Here is a 20,082-nt window from a genome sequence, read left to right as displayed (position 1 = left end):
ACTTCACCTTTCGCACCCTTCAGGTACAGCTTGGGTCCCGTGATGTCCACGTGGGGGCCCTTGCTGTCCACATGGGGACCCTTGATGTCCACCTTGGGCATCTTGATGCCAGGCACCTGAACCTTGGGCAGGTGGCCCTTGAACCTGGTCCCTTCTGCCTTGCCCTTCAGCTCTCCCAGGCTCACATCGCCCTCGGGGAGGCCTACCTCCACCTCGCCCCCGGGGAGCTCGATTTCAGCAGATGGCAGTTGCACGCTGCCCTCTGGGGCTCGGATCTCGCCTCCCAGGCTCGGCAGGGGGGCCTCCCCTGTGACCTTGGGCACAGGCATGTCCACGGATGTTCCCAAATCCTTGCTTGGCACCGACACACCAAAGGAGGGCATCTTGAACTTGGGAATCTTGAACTTGCTGTCTCTGGCGGCCGCCTCCTTGTCTCCCAGGAAGTGATCTCTCTCCTTTCTTTCCCCCTTCTCTCGCTCCTTTTTTGTTTTTGATGAGCGTCTCCATCTTTCGCCTTCATCTTTTTCACTGTGTTGTGCATCCATCTGCAGTTTTACCTCCTTGGCCTGTCTGTGCCTCTGATTTTCCCTTTCTGTGTCTTTTTTCTGTGTTTCTGTGACTGCCTTTGTATCCTTCACTGGGGACCATCCGAATGAAGGCATTTTGAAGTTTAGCATTTTCATCTTTTCCTCCTTTCCCTCCATATCCTTGTCTATATCTTTGGTTTCTCCTTTCAGTCCTGCCATGTCGTTTTCTGCTGTCACTTCATCCTGGTCTGGCCAATACCCTGCAAGGTCTCTGTCCCTCTTTGTTTCTGTGGTCTCGTCCCCCTTTTTCACGGCTTGGGTTGCTGACTTCTCCTCATTCATCCCCAGCTCGAGCACTGCCACGTCTCCTTCTGTCTCCAGCATGTGTTCTTTGGAAAATCCAAATTTGGGTGTCTTTAAGTTGAGTATTCGAATCTGGAAGTCTGCATGGCGGCCCTGTTTGTGACCTTCACCTGCCGTGTCTTGCAGAGGCAATGTGGCAGTCCCCATTTCTAGCCTTTGCATTCCCTCCCTTGGTCTGCCTCTGCTCTGTCCTGGGTCTGGTCCTGCCCTTGGGTCCCCTTGGGGTACAGTCTCCTCCTGGACTTTCCCCCCCATTGTCTCCCTTTGGGGTCTGTGTGCCATGTCAGCCTCACCCCCCAAGGCTCCTTCGCAGGACAGGGCAGGTTCTGTGGGCCACTGTACCCTCAGAGCAGGTGTCCTCTGTTGGGCTTCTGCTGTCCTGTCATCTTTTGTGATGCGTGTGCCAGCCCAGGCGCCCTCCTGGTTGTCATCCCAGGACCCCGCCTCCTCCAGGACCCCGGGATGCACAGCCCCACTTTTGGACCCTGTGCCTGGCTGCCCCGCCAGCGATGGGCCCTTCCCTGATCCCACCTTGAACTTCAGGTTCAGAAACCTGCTCCTGTGTCGGCTGCCTGTGCCTGCCTCCTGTTCCTGCTCATCTGCTGGGATCTCGGCTTCTGTGTCTGAGCTCGTGGGGCCCACGGCAGGTGCCTTCCCCTGCTCGTAGGCCTCCGAGGAGCTGTGTGATCTCCGGGGTCCTCGCCCACGCTTGTTCTTTATGGATTGAAATTTGGGCCAGGAAAGCCTGTCCTTCTGGGGCCGCCTGGCTCTGCCATCCCTGGGCTTGGCAATGAGTCTCTCTTGGTCCCCATCACCTTCCATCATCTTCGTGGGTGTGTCTGTGCCCCCGTCAGTGACGTCCTTTCCCTAAAACATGGGGACAGTGACCTTGTTGGTGCCAGTACAGAAATCCTGTGATCCTGGGTTCAGGGGACAAAGGGGGAGGGTGGGGCCATGCCAGCCTCGGCCCCAGCCGGCTGCCTCACCTGCTGCTTCGTCGTCTTTGGGGCACGCTGAGCTCCACTGGCAGCCCGCTCCACAGCCCCTCTAGCAGGAACTTTCCGTCTGACTTTGAATTGAACTTTGTACGGCTCTGAGTACTGAAGAATTTTCAGAGCATCTTCATATTTAATGTCGTCGAAGAATACGGTTGCGCTCAGCAGCTGATCTCCTGGACAAGGACAGAGCGGGGCTTAGTTCCCACCATCTCACGGTTGTTGGGATGGAGAGCTCTGCCCGGGTGCGTGAAAGAGAAGGACACTGCTGCACGGCCCAGCCCTTCCTTCCACTCATCCCTGGTTGGGAAGGAGCCCACCCGTTTCACAGGTGGGAAAACCCACATGGCGGGTGGTCATCCTGAGCTCCAGGTGTGGCCTGGCCCCCTCCTGGTCCCTCCCATCCTGATGGGGACTCCGGAACGGGGTGGCCATGGCACCTTCTCTCAGGCTGAAGAGCTTGGCAGCTGAGGAGTCCTTCAGCACGTGCTTCACGAAGATCCCCTGGTCCCCACCACCTGTGACACTGTAGCCACTGACTCCAGCCTCCACCTCAGTCTTCAGCGTCACGTCTGTCGCCTCCTGCATGGACGAGCAGAAGCACATCAGGTCAGTGGTGAGCATACCTGTCCCACCATGGGCATCAGTTCTGGGGGGCCACCTCCCCTGGGGACAAAAACCCCAGAGCCCTGCCCATCATCCAGGCGACAGCAGGCAAGGGTAGGGCCCCCAGCCAGGTGGGCCTGGGTTGCTGTGTCCAAGCTTTTCAAGAAGGCAGCTGCAGCCACCTCTGGTGGGAGTGGCCTCCTCTCGTCCCCTCCCCCACCTGCCAGGACTCAGAGGAAGGCTGTGCACAGCAAGACTTGGCACGCCAAGGGAAGACGCTTCTTTTCTTCCGGCAGCCAGAGCCTTCTTCCATTGCTCCTTGTTCATTCTTGACGTGCTCCAAGCTCGATTGCAAACTAGGCAGCTATTGCTCAAACCATGGAAGGTCATAAATGCGAAGGGAAAACAGTGCAGCCAGCCTGACCTCAGACACGACAGGGGCCTTGAGGAGTGGCAGAGCCTTAGAACTGCAGGGAGCACCATTGTCAGGACAGGCTGCCTCAGGAGGCAGTGCCTGCCTTGCTAGCACCTTCTGTGGCCTGTGTACACCGCAGGCAGCAGCCTTACCCATGCATAGCTGAGAACACTGAGGCCTGTGTGCCCAGGTCCCCTGGCTGAAGCCTTGTAAAGGGGTCCAGCCCCCTGGCCAGGAGTCTTCGCCATGGGCATTTAGAGGTCTTGGCAGAAGCCTGGGCCACCTAGAGCTTCTGCCACCCCCAGGTTTGACAAGGAGGATGGCATGCCATTCCACAGGGCACAGGGGCACGCTGCCAGCCTCCCTGTTCCTCTCCTCCTTGCTCTGGCCCCCACCCCCTGGCTGGGGCCCTGGTGAAGGGAGCCACCTCCCTGGCCCTCAGTTCCCGCCATACCCACCTCTGGATGACTCATCCTGGAAAATGTCTGTGAGTCCCCTGAATCACGCTTCCACCAGGATCTCCGTCTCCCTGAGGAGCCTTGCCTGCCTGGTGTGTCTTCCTACAGCCACAGACATTAGGGGTTACCCACCTGTCCCAGCCCAGAGGATGGGAGGGTCTTGGGGAGGCCAGGGGACTTCAGCTCAAAGGCTGAGAACTCCTAGAGCACAGCTCTGTACAGAGGGAGCCCAGCTTCTGAGCTGCTGGGGACCCTGTCTGCACCTCCTCTCTAGTGACGACATGCACACACCCCCCTCCTGTGTCCCACCGCACAAGGAGCATGAGGCCTGTCCCCACACGCACACACACGCGCCATCTTGGTTGTGTCTTTGCCAGCTGAAGGGAGGGATCCCAGGAGGGGGCAGAGGGGTCAGAGAGGACGGCCAAGTGGGCAACAGGGCAGGGGGCATGGCCGCACAGACATGCATGTGAGTTGCCCACACAGGGCGATGCAGGAGGAGACATGGCTGCCTGTGGCCCCACACCCAGGTCTTCCCTCAGCCTGTGGGTCTCTGTCCAGCAAGCTTACTGGGAGTCCAAAGCTGGCACCCTCAGTCACGCACTCGTAAACGGGTGAAGACCCCTGCGGCCGTGGCCGAATGATCTCATCCACGGGCCCTTCGGTCACCTTGCAGGAGGAGAGAATCAGGTTACCCTCAGCCACTTGGGCTCTGCCCAGGCCCAGGAGAGGCTGGGGGAGGCATGCGGGGGGCACACGCCCCCATAGTCCTCACTCACAGAGTGGTGCTCCTCGGTTTCTGCATCTGGTTCCTCAGGCTGCAGCTGCCGGCCGGACACTGCTGAGAGAAAGGCTGAGTCAGCAGGGCCGTGCAGGCAGGTGGACCAGGGGTGGGGCCTGGGGGTGGGGAACCAGAATAGCATGTGCACCATGGAGATGGTGTCACCCCGTTCTGAATGCTGGGTCTGAGCGCACATGCAGGCATGAGGGGAGGAGCCACAGCCACTGGGCTGTGGAGGCTGTGACATCAGGTCAGGGGGCAGTGAGCCAGGAAGGGGGGAGCCCAGACAAAGTGACAGATTCTACAGATTTAGTCCAAGAAAGTCACTAAACAAACATACCAACAAAGCAATAATCTGAACCCTGAGAGGAATCAGAACCCAAGTTGCTACAATGTATAACATAGAATATCCAGCACGCAGCAAAAATGCCGTGATTGGCACAGAAGCAGGAGAATGCACTCCGAGCCGAGGAGCCATGCAGCGGATGGAGGTTGTCTGAATGTCCACAGAGGCTGCATTTAGCACAGACCTCAGAGCAACTATTATAAACTTGTTCAAAAAAACTAAAGGAAACCATGTTGAAAGAATTAACAGAAAATATAATGCATCAATGGGAAACTGTCGTAAAGAAATAGAAATTATAAAAAATACCAATGGTGATTCTGGAGGTGAAAATTTACTGCAGGGATTCAACAGTGGAACTGAGGTGCCAGAAGAAAGAATTTTAAAACTTGTAGATTAATAGAAATTAACCTACTTGAAGAACAGAGGGAAAAAGACTGAAAGAAAGCAAAAGAGCCTTGGAGATCTGTGGGCCAACATTAAGAACAGCAATGCCTGTGCGTGGTCAGCATCTCAGGAGGGAAGGAGAGAAGGAGGCAGAAAAATGTTGAAGAAATAATGGCTGAAAACAACCTACAGATCCAAGAAGCTCAACAAATCCCAAACAGGACAAACACAAAGAGATCCGGACCTACACACATCACAGTCAAAATGACTGAGAGATTTAGAAAAACATTGAAAGCAACAAGAGAAAAACAACCCACCACATTTAAGGACACAACAATACAATTAACATCCAACAACAGAAGCTAGAAGAAAGTAGAATAACATATTCAAATCATTGAAAGAAAAACGTTGTGAGCCAAGAGTCCTCTATCTAGCAAACTATCTTTTGAAAATAAAGGCAAAATAAAGACATCTGCAAATAAAGAAACTTGGGGAATCCACTGCTAGCTGATCTGCCTCACAAGAAATGCTAAAGAAAAGGAACTGGCGCCAGATAGTAACTCCAATCCACAGGGGGGAAAGGGAGAATGGAGAAAATGGTAACTATGTGGGCAAATATAAAACATGCTAGAGACATCTCTTTTTCCTCATTCCGTCTCTTAAATTCCTTAAGAGACACGAGGGTTTTTTGTTTAGAAATTTTATTGGGGAATAGTGTGCTTTTTCCAGGACCCATCAGCTCCAAGTCAAGTAGTTGTCTTCAGTCTAGTTGTGGAGGGCGCAGCTGCACGGCCCATGTGGGAATCGAACCCGCAACCTTGGTGTTGTGCTCTAACCACCTGAGCTAACCAGCCGCCCCAAGACATGAGTTTTATAAAGCAGAGGGGTTTGTAGGCTTGTCTTGTCAAAGGCCGGCCAGCAAGCGTTTTAGCCCTGTAGACACATGCTATCTGTCCATTGCAACCCCAGGGCTGTGACTCAGGGGTGGCTGTAGACAGCATGCAAATGAGCAAGGTTCCAGCACAACCTTACCCACAAAACCAGCAGCCGGCTGGGCTTAGCACACAGGCCAGAATCTATCAGGTCTCCGCATAAAGCAAGAATTCTCATGCCCTATTGTTGGGATTGTAACATACAGAAATGCAGTATGCATGTGACAGTAATAGCCAGATGGAGGGGAGGAGAATGAGAAGTGCTGGACGACAGAGTCAGAGTTGAGGAAACATTGCCTGGGGTGGGGAGTGGGAGTGGGCTGACCATGAACAGGCTCGGGAGTGCGAGGCGGGTGGAAATGTCCTGGGACTGGACTGTGGCGATGGCTGTGCCGCTCTGTAGAGTTACTGAAAACGTTCAAATTGTACATTTACAGTGGGTGGGGTTATGGTATGTAAATTATACTCCAATAGAGCTTAAAAGAAACAAGTAAGTAACTGCATAAAACAAAAACAATAAGTGCAGAATTTCACATATGTAGAAGTAAAGCATGTGACAACTACAGTATGAAGAATGGGGTTGGGGGTGACGGAGGGAAGTTATTGCTGTGACGCTCTTACATTATATTCGGTCGTCAGGAAAGTTGTGACGCATGTTTGCATTGGAAAACATAGAAAAACACGTCATGACTTTCCCGACGACCCAATACAAGAAGTAAGGTAGTGTTGTCTGAAGGTGTCCTGTCATGAGGAAACACCACATAGTATAAACTGTAAAGCAGCCATTTAAAATAAAGATGCATAGCTAATAAGCCGATAGTGGAAATAAAATGGAATAAAAACACATTATATATAAATATATGTAATGTATATATAATTATACTATTAAGTGATTACATATGCAAATATATTTAATTAATCCTAAAGCAAAGTAAAGAAAGAGGGAAGGAGGAGCAAAGACTAGATGGGATAAAATGGAAAGCAACTAGCAGGATGGTAGGATCTACGCCAACCATATATGGACAATTACATTCAAAATGCCGTTCAAAAGGTAGAGATTGTCAGATGAGATAAAAATGCAAGACCTAGCTATATGCTAGCACAAGAAACGGACTATAAATATATTTGGTTTAAAAGTGGAAGCAAAGAAAAACATATAGCATGCAAAAACTAATCATAATATTTCATAATGATAAATAGGGAATAATTCATCAAAAGAAACATAATAAGCTGTTAGTTTGCAACCTAGGGAGCATCCCAGGTATAAACGAGACAGGCCTCCATTACAGGGAGCGCAGGAGAGACAGCGGGTCATTCCAGACCTGTAGGTGGCAGGTTTAATTAGCAAGGGAACTTACAGAGGAGGCAGGTCTTGTGCAACCCAAGACCAGTCCCTCTCCCCGCCGTCCACCCGAATCTTAAAGTTTGCGCAGAGGCTTTCACTGAGCTCAGTCCCAGATCCTGCCAGGGAGTCTCATCAGCACACTGCTTGCTCCAGGCTGGCCTTGAAAATGGCTCCCACGGTGGGCAGCGGGGAGGGCCGATATTCCAAGGACGAGGGAGGTGGTGAGGAGCCTGAGTGCCCGGGTCCAGCTCGAGGGTCATTCAGCAGTCATGTCCTCCCGATGACCTCCTCCAACATAAACCTAAGTGTATGCACACCTGCTAATAAAGTTTAGAGACACTGAAGTGGATGCTGGTGACGCTGAAAGGACCAGTAGACAAATCCACAATTCCAGCAGAAGATTTATGAGCCCTCTCAGTAATCGGCAGCTTCCCAAAATAGAACAGCTGAGCACAACTCACTCCCCCACCCCGCCATCAGCCAATGAGATCCTTAGAGGTCCCTCTACCTGACAACGGCAGAATACACATTAAGTGCACACGGGACCTCCACCAGGATAGACTACATGCTGGGACATGGAAAATGCCTCAACAAATTTAAAATAATTTAAATCATTCTGTGTATTTTCTCTGACCCCCAGTGGAATCAAGACAGTATATTATAAACAAAAAGATGAGTGGGACGGCATAACATCCACAGGAGTCCCACACTTTGTGTGGTCAACTGATTTTTGACAAAGCAGCCAAGTTATTTCAATAGGCAAATAATAGATTTTCCACAAGGGTGCTGGGATAACTGGATATTTATTTGTGGGGGGGAAAAAAAACCTGGACCCTTACCTCACATCACACATAAAAATTAACTCAAAATGAATCACAGAGCTAAATGTGAAACCTAAAACTAGAAAATGAGAAGAAAAACATAGACGTTCTTTGCCACCTTGGGGGAGGCAAAGTTTTCTTGGGCAGAATACATAACAGAAAGTTGGATAAATTATATTTCATCTTAATTAAACACTCCTGGTCTTAAAAGACATTCATAGGGTAACACATCATCTGACAAAGAACTTGCACCCAGAACAACTCCTACCACTGGATAGCAAAAGACAAAAAGCTCAATTAAAAATGGGTAAAAATTCGGACAGAAGCGTCTCAAAAGATGTACCAATAAGCACAAGAAAAGACAGTCAACATCGCTAGTCATCAGGAAATGCAAACTAAAACCAATGGAACAGAACAAAGGCCCAGAAGCAGATTCATCCAGACACCAAGCTATGGCAGGTGGAAGGTCTCTGCATAGCTGCTGCTGCGCCCACTGGATGTCCATACGGAGAAGGGTTAATCTCGCCTCTTATGTCAGCCACAGAGAGTATTAATTTCATGTGGATTGTAGAGCCAACATGATGGTTTAACAACCAAGCTTCCAGAAGATAAATGGAAATGAGTCTGGGAGTAGGAAACAATTCTTAACCAGGACACAAACTCTAGCCTGAAAAGAAACGGCTGATAAAGTGCTGTTCGCTGTTAAATGAAGAGTTTCTGTCTGTGAAGCGACTCCACTGAGGGAGTGAAGTTGAGCCCTGGACTCGGCAGACTTGCAATCCACTGACCAGAAAAGGGACTCCTAACCTGAGGGCACCAAGAATTCCTGCACAGCAAAGGGAAAGACGGACAACCCGCCACCGGGCGACTGGGCAGGAAAACCCTGGGAAGGCGATTCACACAGGAAGACATCCAGCGGGCCGGTTGGCACCTGAAGAGGCAATCAGCACCCTTAGTCATCAGGTCAACGCCAATGACACCACAGCAGGAACCACTCCACTCCCACAGGAAGGGCGTCCGCACGCGGTGCTGCCAGCTGAGCCGAACTGGCACCGTCACTCTGGAAAACAGCCTGGCAGTATCTACCCACGCCTGGCAGAGCCTACCCTGTGGCCCGGCAGGTCCACACCCAAGTGCACGCCCTGCACAAATGCAGGCGTACACGCACCCAAAGGTGGGCACACAAACGCCCACTGGGCACTATTGCAGTGCCCAGAAACCAGAAAGCTCCAGTGTCCATCAACAGAACGAAAAACATTGGGACGGGGGTGCTTTGTCCCGTGGAACGGACACGCGAGGCAGACGAATGAACCGCCTCCGTGTGCAATGTGTTCAAGTCCACGAACACGACCTTGAGATAAAGCGGCTGGCCATGCAGGAGCTCCGACAACCACTCTGCGTGCAGCTCACAGTCCCGCACGACCCTGCTTGCTAGTCTGGAGTCCTCTGGGGAGAGGGCAGGGCTGGAGAGCAGGGCCTGCTTCCTGAGCCTGGGGCTGGTTACACGAGGGTGCCCACCTTGGGAAAACGCCACAAACTCCACACTTAGGAATTTGTATCCTTTTTGAAGAGAAACATTTTTAATTCTACATAAAATTGAAATAAGGAAGTTATAAACTTTACGCCAATAAATCTGAAAATTTAGACGAATTGGATATATTCCTAGAGAAACGCCCTGCCACCCCTGCAGGGGAGAAACAGACAATTGAAATAGTTCTGCGGTGACTCAACAATCAAGCACTTATTTACACACACACCCCCCCACACACACACACACACATGCGTTCCAGCCCCACCTGCCCCCGAATTGTACTAAGATTCCCAGAAACTGCACAGATCTCACACCAGCTCTGGAATATGCACTGCTGGTGACCTGGCGGGTGGACATTCTGCACAAGGCCTGGGCATGTCCCTGTCCCCGTGCAGCTGACGCAGGAAGGCCAGTCCTGGAGGAGTGCAGTTGGGCTGCTACTGTCTGGCCAATTTGTTGTGTGACCCTCAGCAGGCCTGTCCCCCCTCAGAGCCTTGATTGCCCCGTGGATGTCGGAGGGCCACTCTGCCCACCCAGAAGAATGAGGGGCTGCGCAGGGGAGCGGGGCGTGAGTCCCCGACCCCTAACCCTGATTCCCGCCTTGCAGGAGGGACTGGTGGGGACTGGAGCCCATTCCCCACGGATCCTGCCTCCTGTGCCAAAGCCACCAGCTGGCCCCACTCTCTCTGGCCTCAGTTTCCCTTCCTGTTCTGCCCAGATCCTCACCTCCAATCCCCAAAGCAATGGGTAAGCGATGAGGAAACTGAGGCTGCGAGAGGGTAAGCCCCTTGCCCAAGTTGGCAGGGTGAGCAGGGGTGGGGCGAGGACTGGACATGCCCCACCCTGCCTGCCCCTCATTGGCTGGGGTAGTGGAGGGTCCCTGCCTGCCTGGGGCTAGGGGGTGGGGGCGGTCTGGAAGCTCCTGGTCCAACCAGAAACCCAGGCCCCACCCCCTCCAGCCTCCGCAGCCTTGTCTCTGAGTCAGACAAAACAAGGGCCAGTGACCGCCCTCTTGGGCAGGCAGGCATGCAGGCGTGTCCTCGAGGGGCAGCGTCGAACAGGGAAAGGCTCTGGGACCCAGACAGGGGCTGCACCAGGCCAATGAGCAGGGCACAGTGTGCTGGGGGCACCACGGTGGAAGACCCCCAGAGTCGGGCAGCAACCCTAGTCCCTGAGCAGCTGCACCCTCAGATATGCTCGGGGGAGTCTTCTGGGCATCAAGGGCCTGTGAGGATGGTGCTGACAGCTGGGCGGCCAGGGCAGGCCCTGGCTGGGAACCTGTGGTGGGGAGGCCCGGCCAGCCCCTCTGCAGCCGGTCCCATGCAGGGCCCTCCGCTCGTGGGGATAAAAGAGTGGGCTCGGGGAGCCACGCTGCTGGGAAGTTGGCAGCTGCAGTTTCAAGCTTTGGGTCCCTCTGTGCCCCTTAAGGTACAAGCCTGGCCTGGTCCAGGGATGCACAAACAGGAAAGAGGAAATCCTGCCTGCCGTGGGCAAGGCTGCTGACAGCTCTGCCAGCCTCCAACCTGTGCCCTGCGGAGGGACCCCAGGACCCCCCAGAGCACCGTGCTGCCAGTCCCCATGTCCTGAGGGGGCAACTCCTCAGCCCCTAGTGCAGGGGAGGTGTCCCGTCAGCCTGCTTGAGCTGGCCCAGCACTCCTCTCACCCCACCCCCGCCCCACCAGTGGCCCCACAGACAGGCTCTGTACGCAGCCCTGCCCCAGCAGCCACCTCAGATAATAGCTAATAATAATAAAGCCACCAAGCCCCACTTTACAGAGGAGGATGTGGAGGTGACACTGAGCCAGGCCCAGCAGGTCTGGCTGCTGGCACCCGGTGCCTTCCCAAACGCCCTGCGCCCGCTCCTCCTGACTCAGGGCCCAGCCGAGGCCCAGCCCTCTGGCTGCGCTGCATGTCCATCCAGCCCCACCCCAACCCTTCCTCAGCCTCAGACACCACCTGGTCAGGCCTTAAACGCTAGGGGGAGAAGGGCCTGGGAGACTGGGGGTGGCGGGCAGGAAAGCTACCGGCCAGGGACAGCAGTCCTCTGGGGCGGGGCATCCAGGCAGAGTCTGGAGAGGGGGCACGGCCAAGAGCCAGTCCAAGGCCTGCTGGGGGACCAGGTGGAGGGGATGCAGAAAGGGGGCGATGCCCAGGATGACTTGCCCGCAGGGCTTGGATGAAGTTGGGGACCCTCCCAGCAGCACCAGCCAAGTGGGAGTTCTTGGGGGGCCCAGAGTAGGGCCACCCATGAGGCAATTTTGCTTAAACAAAACCCAAGTTTGCATCCAAACTGGCTACCTCTGGGGCCCAAGTGGGGCCAAGCATAGGGGACAAGTTTGCATGTCACCAGGGCAATGGTGGGACTGGGGAACGTGAGACTGGCAAGGAGGAGAGCTGCAAAGGGGGGCCCTAGATGGTGGCCAGAGAGGTCCACCCTCGGCGTACGTGTGCATGTATGTGCAAAGGGTGTGTCTGGGCCTGGGACGTCCCCTCAAGCACCAGTGCGCAGTCGGCCAGGCAGCGGTGGGAGTGGAGCCCCCGGGCTTAATGCCCAGCGCCCACATGGGCACACGGGGATGCTCGGGAGTCACCCCATCCTGGAACTTCATAAGGAAAGTGCCAGGCTGGGCTGACTCGTCATGAGACCTTCAGACTTTCAGAAGCAACAGCAGGCAGCGCCTGAGGGCCTGCCCACCCCTCCCGGACGTTTCTCAAGATGCCTTTGTCACGGGGAGGCTAGCCAGGCTCTGCTGTGCCTCCTAGACTCCAGGAGGGCAGGAACCAGCCTTGGTCGCCTAAGCCTGGAGCCCAGGGCTACTCACCCACCCAGCAGGCACTCCCACGGCCGCCCCAGCTGCAACCGGGAGGCTTTGGGGGCCCCGTCTCCCGCAGCACCCCTCCAAAGCTCCCTGGTGCCGTCGGTCAGTCGGTCAGTCTGGTTTCGGAGGAGCTCCTCCAAGCCGGGCCCAGCACCACCGCTTCGCAGCCCCACGCCCAGGCTCCCTGCCTGCCACCCGTCCACCGCCGCCGCCGCCGCCGCCTCTGCACATGCTGTCTCCTCCACCAGCTCACAGATCCACCTGACCATCCCGCCCTCGCTCCTGGCCACTGCCTGGTTCCCGGTCCCCAGAACACCTTGCTCACCAAGCGCTCAGAGCCCGGCACACAATGGCGCATGAGTGCTTGTGCAGGGAGCAGATGTGGGGAAGGGAAGGAACAGGCAGCCCTCCGGGAAAGGGGCAAGTCCTGCCCAGCCTGCGGGCGCAGGTGCTGGGAGGGGCGCAGGTGAGCCCAGCATACCTCCTTCAGTCCCTGGAGAAGCTGGGGCACAGGGCAGGCATGCCAGTCCACCAACTCCAAGGGGCCTGGCAGTTGAAAGGAGCCGCCCCACAGTCCTGTCCACCCCAGAGGGAAACAGTGGCCCGAGCCTGTTTATCTCTGGCGGAAATGTTAGCACCCCAACCCCCAGCACAGTGCTGCCCCTGATGGGGTGGCCAACCACCTCAGGCCCCACAGCCCACCTGGCACCTGCAGGTACGCAGCCCTGTTTGAACTGCCCCCCACAATTCCCAAGGGTCCCCGGCGCACCAACTAGGACAGAGACTATCATCTGAGGACCCCCCCCCCTCCAGGCCACCTGGTCCAACCTTGGGGACCTGCCTGTCCTGGGACTAAGATGGTGCTGCTGAACTGACAAGCCTGCCCCTCCAACATGAGCTGGAGGCTGGGCTGGGGCAGGGCAGAGGGGCAGGGAGATGCCCAGCCAGCTGTGTGCCCCGCCCTAAGCCCCCCTCCCAGCCCCCACAAACCTGCTGGGTGGTGAGGTGGCAGGTGCCCAGGACTAAACCTGGGAAGGGGGCTGGGGGCCGGGGTGCAGGGTGGGTACAGAGGACAGCTGCAGCCGCTTACCGGGGCCGACGTCCTGCCCGCTTGCCCAGAAGTGAGGGCCCAGGCTCCCGGCTCCGCAGCTGCCTCACCGCGTCCCTCCCTCTGAGGCCCCGCCCTCAGGCCTCCTCCCAGGCTGGCCCAGAGCCCCACCAGAGAGAGTGGGCCTCCCCTTACTGGCCTGAGCTGGGACCCCACCCCTTCCCCAGAGTAACCCCCCCCCAGCCTGAGCAGCTGACTTGGGGAGGAAACGCTGCCCAGCACGGGGATGTCTGAGTCACCACCACCCGCCTGGCCCAGCCCAGTCTGGTCCAGTCCAGTCCAGCCCGGTCCTGCTGTGTGGACAGACAGGTAGACAGACTCAGATATCAGACAGGACCCTCCAGGCAGGCTGTGCACAGGCCCTCTGCCTCAATTTCTCTGTGGGTGCCCCTCCGAGAGGGACCTCAGGTGGGCACAGATCCCTGCTTTGTGGGGGACCTCAGGGGAACAGGGCCCCTCAGGCTCTGCTGACACCTCTGTCCAGGGCACAGCCAGCCCATTCCACAGCCAGGGCCACCAAGGCCAGAGCAGGGCATGTGACCTTGGGGGAAGTGGCCTCGGCCACTGGCCACCTCCCTGTGCCCCTCGAGGGCGGCATGACCTGGGCCATACCTCCCAGCCAAAACTCAGCAGCCCCCACAGCACAAAGTCCCAGGATGTCCAACGTACTGGCTGTGGTGGGGCCGGGAACCAGCATTTTCAACCCTCACCCCCAAGTCGCTTGCACATAAGTGGTGGCAAAAGAACACACCTCCAAGTCCCCCACTCCCCAGAGATCCTACCGCCTGGCCTGCCACCTCCTGTCACCTACCTTGCCAGCTCCCAGACTCAGCGCCCCCCAGGCGCGGAGCGGGAGGGGAGAGGTTCGATTCTGGCTCCTAAAACCCTCCGAGCTCTAAGCCCAGCAGGCCCCAGCAGGACTGCACAGGCTGTGCTATCTGCAGATCTGCTGGGTCCCAGGGCCGCTCCGCCCTGCACCCCACGGCCCTGTAGGGTGGGGCCCGGCTGGCTGTAAACACCTGCACCCCACAAGCAGGTCTGAGCAGGCTGGCACAGCCGAGGGACCCAGCCTGGGATTTGAAGGCAGTGAGGGGTCAGGCCCAGCCCCAGGGGGGCAGTGATGGGAATGGTCCGCACCCACACCCCTGCCCACCACAGCAGGCCTGGGTCAGCGATGGCAGCTGCAGAGCTGGGGGTTCCTGGGGCAGCTGAGGTCAGCAGACACTGAAAGGAGCTGCTGGGAGCTGGGCCCCTACCTGGACACAAGAAGTGAGGAATAGCCGGCGGTGGGGTGGGAGCAAGGGAAGGGTCCCTGGCCACTCAGAGGGTTCCCAGGTAGAAAGCTCCAGCCAGCCCCAGGGCAGGGGGCGCTGGTGAGCAGACAGGATGAGGCCCTGGGATGTCCCAGGAGTCCGGGAAGGAGGGATGGCACCCAGACCCCTTCTGTCCTCCCCTAACCCTAAAAACCTAACGGTCACAAACAACTCTATTCCCAGTGAGACAGGAAAGCTGGCCAGTGACAGCTCACCTGGGAACTCTTTGTTTACTGCCTGACACACCAGGCTGTCACCGCCCCCCACCCCCACCTCCCCCCAGGGCAGGGCCTGGCTGGCTGACTCAGCAGGCCCTAGAGACTGAGCCTGGCTAGAAGGAGGGGCAAGATGCTGGCACAGAGCGTGCCACACCTCCCTCTCTCCTGAGCCTGGGCGCCCAAACCAGTGAAGCCACGCCCCCATCCCTGAACCCCACTGCCCCTGTGCCTGCTGGCCAGCACCACAAGGATGGCCTTGCTGGGGCCCCCACCTCACGCAGCTAGGGGGCCGCTCTTCCAGCCATGCCACCCCCCACACTGTGCTCTGCACGCCCCACAGGCCCTCGCCCGAATGCAGGCGCAAGCACATGTCGCTTGTTCTGCCTGAAACATCCTCCCAGCTCGGACCCTGGACTCTCTCCACCAGCCCTGGGCTGGTGCATCTGTGGCGCCTGGGCTGCCGGGAGCTGGGTAGTGGCAGGAGGTGCACAAGCAGACTGGCCGGGAGCGCTGGGCTCGGTCAGGACCACTGGCACGCTGCAGGGGCCAGTGCCAGGGGGCGGCCTTTCCCACCTTGCCCTGCGCTGGTTCCAGTCCTGCACAAGGAACCGCTCTGAGAAAGGCTCTGCCCACTCGCCTGGGCTCCCAGGGACCCCACCTGCCTGACCCCTGGCTCCATGTGGCCAGGCCCAGTGGGTGGCAAGTGCTGGACCAGCCAAAGGGGCAGTCACAGGGCATGTGCTGAGCTGTGGCACCAGGGGTCCTGAGATCCAGGCTGTCTAGCACGTGCCTGCAGTACCCTCTGCCCAGGCAGTTGTAGCTCAAAGCCGCCTGGACCCCATGCTCCTGCTTGGTGTCACCATGGGAACTTGGCTGCTGGCAGGGGCAGGGCAGGACCAGGGGCAGCTGATAGTGAATCAGCTGGCAAGGGGGCCAGGCCTGAGCATGGCATTCTCAAGGGATGTGTCACGAGGAGCCCTCGGGTGTGGCACCACCCAGGAGCAAGGCCTGACTGGGAGGGGGCTGCCCTTGGGGGTCCCACAGCTAGGTGCCCCAGAAAGCCATCCTCCCCCCACCCTCGGGGGTCACAGCCAGGTGCCCTGGGAGGCCATCCCCCCTACCCACGAGGGTCCAGCCAGACTGGCGGCTGTGGAAAGCAAGGCCGTCAGGGGCTCGGAAAGTAGGAAGGGCAGAGCTCCCAGAGCCCATGCTCGGGCAAGCGGCCAGCTAGGGTGAGCCCCACAGGGGCCATGACCTGGCTGAGGGGGCAGCCCCTCCAGCTGTCAGTGGGCCTCAGCCAGCTGGTGCAACCCACTATGCCCAGATGAGAACCCCATCAGGTCCCTGTCCCAGGCCCACTCCTTTCTGAGACTCAGCTGTCCTCTCAGCAGTGGACACCCACACCTGGCGCGTGTCCAGGCAGAAGTGTGGCTTGAGGACCCTTCCCAGGACTCCTGCCTGGCCCAGGAGGCTGCCAGTCTGCCTCTACTCGCTGCTGGGAAGTCAGCAGCTCTGCCCACAGTTCCGTCATCATGCATGGGTGGGACGTGCCTGCCTGAGTCCCTTCCAGAAAGCTCTCTGGAGAGGGGCCCAAGGCGACCCCTCACATACGCACACTGGGTTAGTAGGGTCTCCCTGCTCCCTGCAGGGCAGGAACCAGTGGCCAGTGGTGGGGGGAGGGGCGCAGGCACAGGGATCCCCACCTCCCGCCCCATCCCAGCCCCTCAGGCCTCCTGGGCTCTGCTCCATTTTTCCATTTTAGAAAGTGCTTCTGACTATTAAATATTCATCCCAGTGAGGTGGACCTTTGGCTCCCAACGCCTGTGGCTTCCAAAAAAAGAAAAACAAGGAAACCTGGAGGTCGAGCCAGGGGCAGATGGGGCCTGGCAGAGAGGCCCCTGAGGGCTCTGACCAGACTCGTGGCCAAGATGGGCAGCTGCCCCTGGGGACGGGGTCAGGGCGCGCCTCCCGTTCTCGCTGTGTCCACATCCAGCCCCTCTGGGCTTGCCCGACCTCCCCATTCTCAGCCCCCAGCCCCCCATCTTCTCATTCAGCCTCCTCTCTTCCCACAGGAACTTCTCTAAAACCCGTTGGCGCTCCCTGGTGCCCTCAAAACACAGCTCTCCCTCCTAATAGCCTTGTCCCTGCCCCTCTCCACCCTTAACCCCCCCCCAGACACACCCTGTTAACCCTCGTGGCAGCTGGCCCGCTTGCCAGCTGCCACCCTCTCCAGACCTCTTGTATGTGCTGCTGTCCCCTCCAGGCAGCCCTTCCTGACTCCTCCATGTACCCGAGGCTGCACTGATGGTGGAAGCCACGCCTGACTCATCTTTGCTGAATGAATAATGGTGAACCCCTACTTCGCGATGCATGATCTCCCAAGTCCCAGGGCCCTTGGAACACACAGATGGATGGGTGGCAGGCAACCCCCCTAGCGAAGACTGCTCAAAATGGGGATGGGGTGGTCTCAGGCCAAGCCAGAGGTTGCAGGTGTAAGGCAGGGGCTCAGGCCGGCAGGAGTCAGGAGGCTAGCTGCCCAGTACCCTGCTCTGCCTCTGGAAGGAACCAGCAGCCCCTGGGATAGGAAGGGGTGTGACAGCTGGGGCCCATCATGGGATGAAGCGGTTGGTGCCCTGCATGGGGGCGGTGCACCCAGGTGGAGCTCCTTTCCCACACAGGAACAAGGAAGGGACACCTGGGAGGGCCGTTTGGGGTGAATGGAGGAGGGGTGCTCCAGCGGGCCAGGTGCAGTAAGGCTGGGCGGATGCCTGTTTGGGGTGTCTTCCCTGCGCAGCCACCAGGGGGCAGCCTCTGCGCGGAGCTGGGCAGGAGATTCCTGTGGGCCGCGCCTCTCCCGCCCAACCTCCCCCACCCCTGCTGGGGCTGGAGTAGGGGTGCAGACAGGCTCTGGGAGGGGTCTTCAGAGGATCTGACATGGCGGGCGCAGGCGGGCAGACTTGGAAGGATGAGGGTGGGTGGTCCCTCCTGGCCTGCTAGGAAGGAATTGTGGCTGGAAGAGGTCTGGACCAAATCCTCAGGGTGCTTATCAGGAACGCATGTCCCCTGCCTCATGGGAAGGGGGCCAGGAATCCATATGTTGGGCCAGCTCCTGCTCTGACCCAGCAGGTCTCCTACCAATGCCCCATGAAAGGCGCTGCGCTCGTCCCCTAAGAGGAGATGGTGCTGTAGGCTGGACACGAGGAGGCCAGGGAACCACTGAGTCCAAGCAGAGAGTAAGGGCCTTAACTGGGGAGAGGCACCCCGCAAAGGCCTCTGCGAGCTGGAGGGTGGGTGAGATGGACCCTAGACCCTGCAGCCTGGGGGGTCTCTGGGCAGCCTGTGAATGAGAAAGAGGCCAGCGTGGGACCTGGAGGCAGAGCAACAACGCATGTTCTTCGGGCCTCATCTCTCCGTGATGTGCCACCATCCCGAGTCCCCAGTGATGTCAGCCAGGACCAGCACAGTCAGCACAGTTAGGGAGGGGGTGCTGGAGGCCCACCAACCCACACTGGCCATGATTCTCCTTCTAGCTGTCCAGGAAAAGTCAGGGCGCCTCGGGCTCCCATCTGGGCAAGGGGGCCTCAGTGCTCACCAGACAGATGGGCAGCAGAAGGGGCAATGGTGGCTCCTGCTGTGGCTGGAGGGGCATGCCCCCTCTGCACCAGTAGCGCCATTATCATCATCGATCTGTTTTCCCCAGAGTGGGGTCCAGCCTGTGCCAATGCAGCGAGGCCCCAGCCCCTTGCAGGCAGCTGGCCAGGTGGCCTGGGTGTGGCCAGGCTGCCGCATTACTGACCTGGAGCTGGAAGGACTGCCCCTGCCCTGCCCCACCCTGCCCTCCAATATGCTGAGATGACCAGGCCCTGGCACCGGGCCCAGTGCTAGACAGACAGATGCCAGACACAAAGAGCACCTGGTTCCCATTCTGTGGCCAGAGGTGCACAGGGAGGAGTACTGCCCTACAGGCAACACCCACCTTCCCTTGACCAGCACTGGGGACCCTGTGGCCTGAGCTCTGACCTCACTCAGGCCCCTCACCAAGCCCCAGACCTCAGGTCCAGTCCTGCCAAAGCCCCCACCTAACCAGTGACCCAGCCATACAGTAGCCACACCATGGACCCAACCTCAACCGGCCTGACAGTCCTGGACCAAGGCCAACATCTCAACTCCTCTCCCCCAAAACATGTCAGAGGGCCGGCCTGGCGACCCTCGGTTTGCTTGCCCCACCCACACATGCGGCCCTCCCCAAGCAGCCGCTTCTAGGGACAGGACAACTTCCCAGAGGGTTACAGCAGGAGGACAGTGACAGAGAGGGAAAGACAGACAGAGACAGTGAGTGACAGAGAAAGAGGCGGGGAGCGACCGAGTGGTAGAGATGAATCAGCGACACGGAGAGACAAAGTGAGCGGCCAAGAGGGGTGGGAGGCAGAAAGGCAGGACAGGTAAAAGGCGAGACTCAAGAGTAGGGAGGCAGAAAACCGAGCAGCCCCCGAGGCGCAGAGACGCGCGCGAGACCACGGGCAGGCCCCCCACCCCGTCCAGCGCCGCAGGTCAGCCCGCACTGCGCGCCCCAGACCCGCCCTGCGCGCGCCCCCGCCCGGAGCCCACCCGCCCCAGGGGAGAGGGCTGCAGGCGTTGAGGAGGCGCACCGCTGCCTGGGGCTCCAGGCCAGGTGGGCAGCACCATGTGGAAGCAGTCGCACATCGCGGCGGCGGGGCGGTGCGGGCCAACGGCGGCCCGTCGCGTCCAGTGCGGGTCCGGCTCCGGCGCGCGGGGGCCGGGGGAGAGGGCGAGCGCCGCGGTCAGCCTCAGCTGGCCTGCGCTGCCGCTGACAGCCGGCCTCGGTCTGCCGACAGAGCCCTAGCCCCGCGACCCTGCCACCGTTGGGACCCCGCCCCGGCCCGCCCAGCCAGCGCTCCGCCACTGCGGAACGAGAACAGGCGGTGCGCCGGCCTCATTCAGCCTATTGGTTGCCGTGCTCTTGGTCTCGCCTCCAACCGACCAGGCCCCGCCCAAAGCCCGCCTCCACCAGGCAAGTTCCCCGCCAGAACCAGACCACGCCCCCCCCTCGGACCACGCCCCCGGGGTCCCGCCCACTTACTTCCTCCAGTCCAACCCCG

General features: G+C 58.4%; 1 protein-coding gene across 1 annotated transcript in view; it reads right to left on the bottom strand.

The window, feature by feature from the left end:
- AHNAK2 (AHNAK nucleoprotein 2) overlaps positions 1–12,592 on the bottom strand; it is a 29,710-nt gene extending 17,118 nt beyond the window's left edge. Inside the window, 8 exon segments of the mRNA XM_019639205.1 lie at positions 8–1,757; positions 1,877–2,061; positions 2,326–2,467; positions 3,365–3,466; positions 3,935–4,033; positions 4,144–4,202; positions 7,166–7,224; positions 12,327–12,592. Of these exon segments, the coding sequence (XP_019494750.1) occupies positions 8–1,757; positions 1,877–2,061; positions 2,326–2,467; positions 3,365–3,466; positions 3,935–4,033; positions 4,144–4,202; positions 7,166–7,224; positions 12,327–12,592 (2,662 nt within the window).
- Positions 12,593–20,082: the final 7,490 nt, after the last annotated feature.

The sequence above is a fragment of the Hipposideros armiger genome, unplaced genomic scaffold, assembly GCF_001890085.2.
Source record: "Hipposideros armiger isolate ML-2016 unplaced genomic scaffold, ASM189008v1 scaffold_43, whole genome shotgun sequence".
NCBI lineage: Eukaryota > Metazoa > Chordata > Mammalia > Chiroptera > Hipposideridae > Hipposideros > Hipposideros armiger.
The sequence above is the reverse complement of the archived record's forward strand: the minus strand, read 5'-3'. Positions and strand labels throughout refer to the sequence as shown.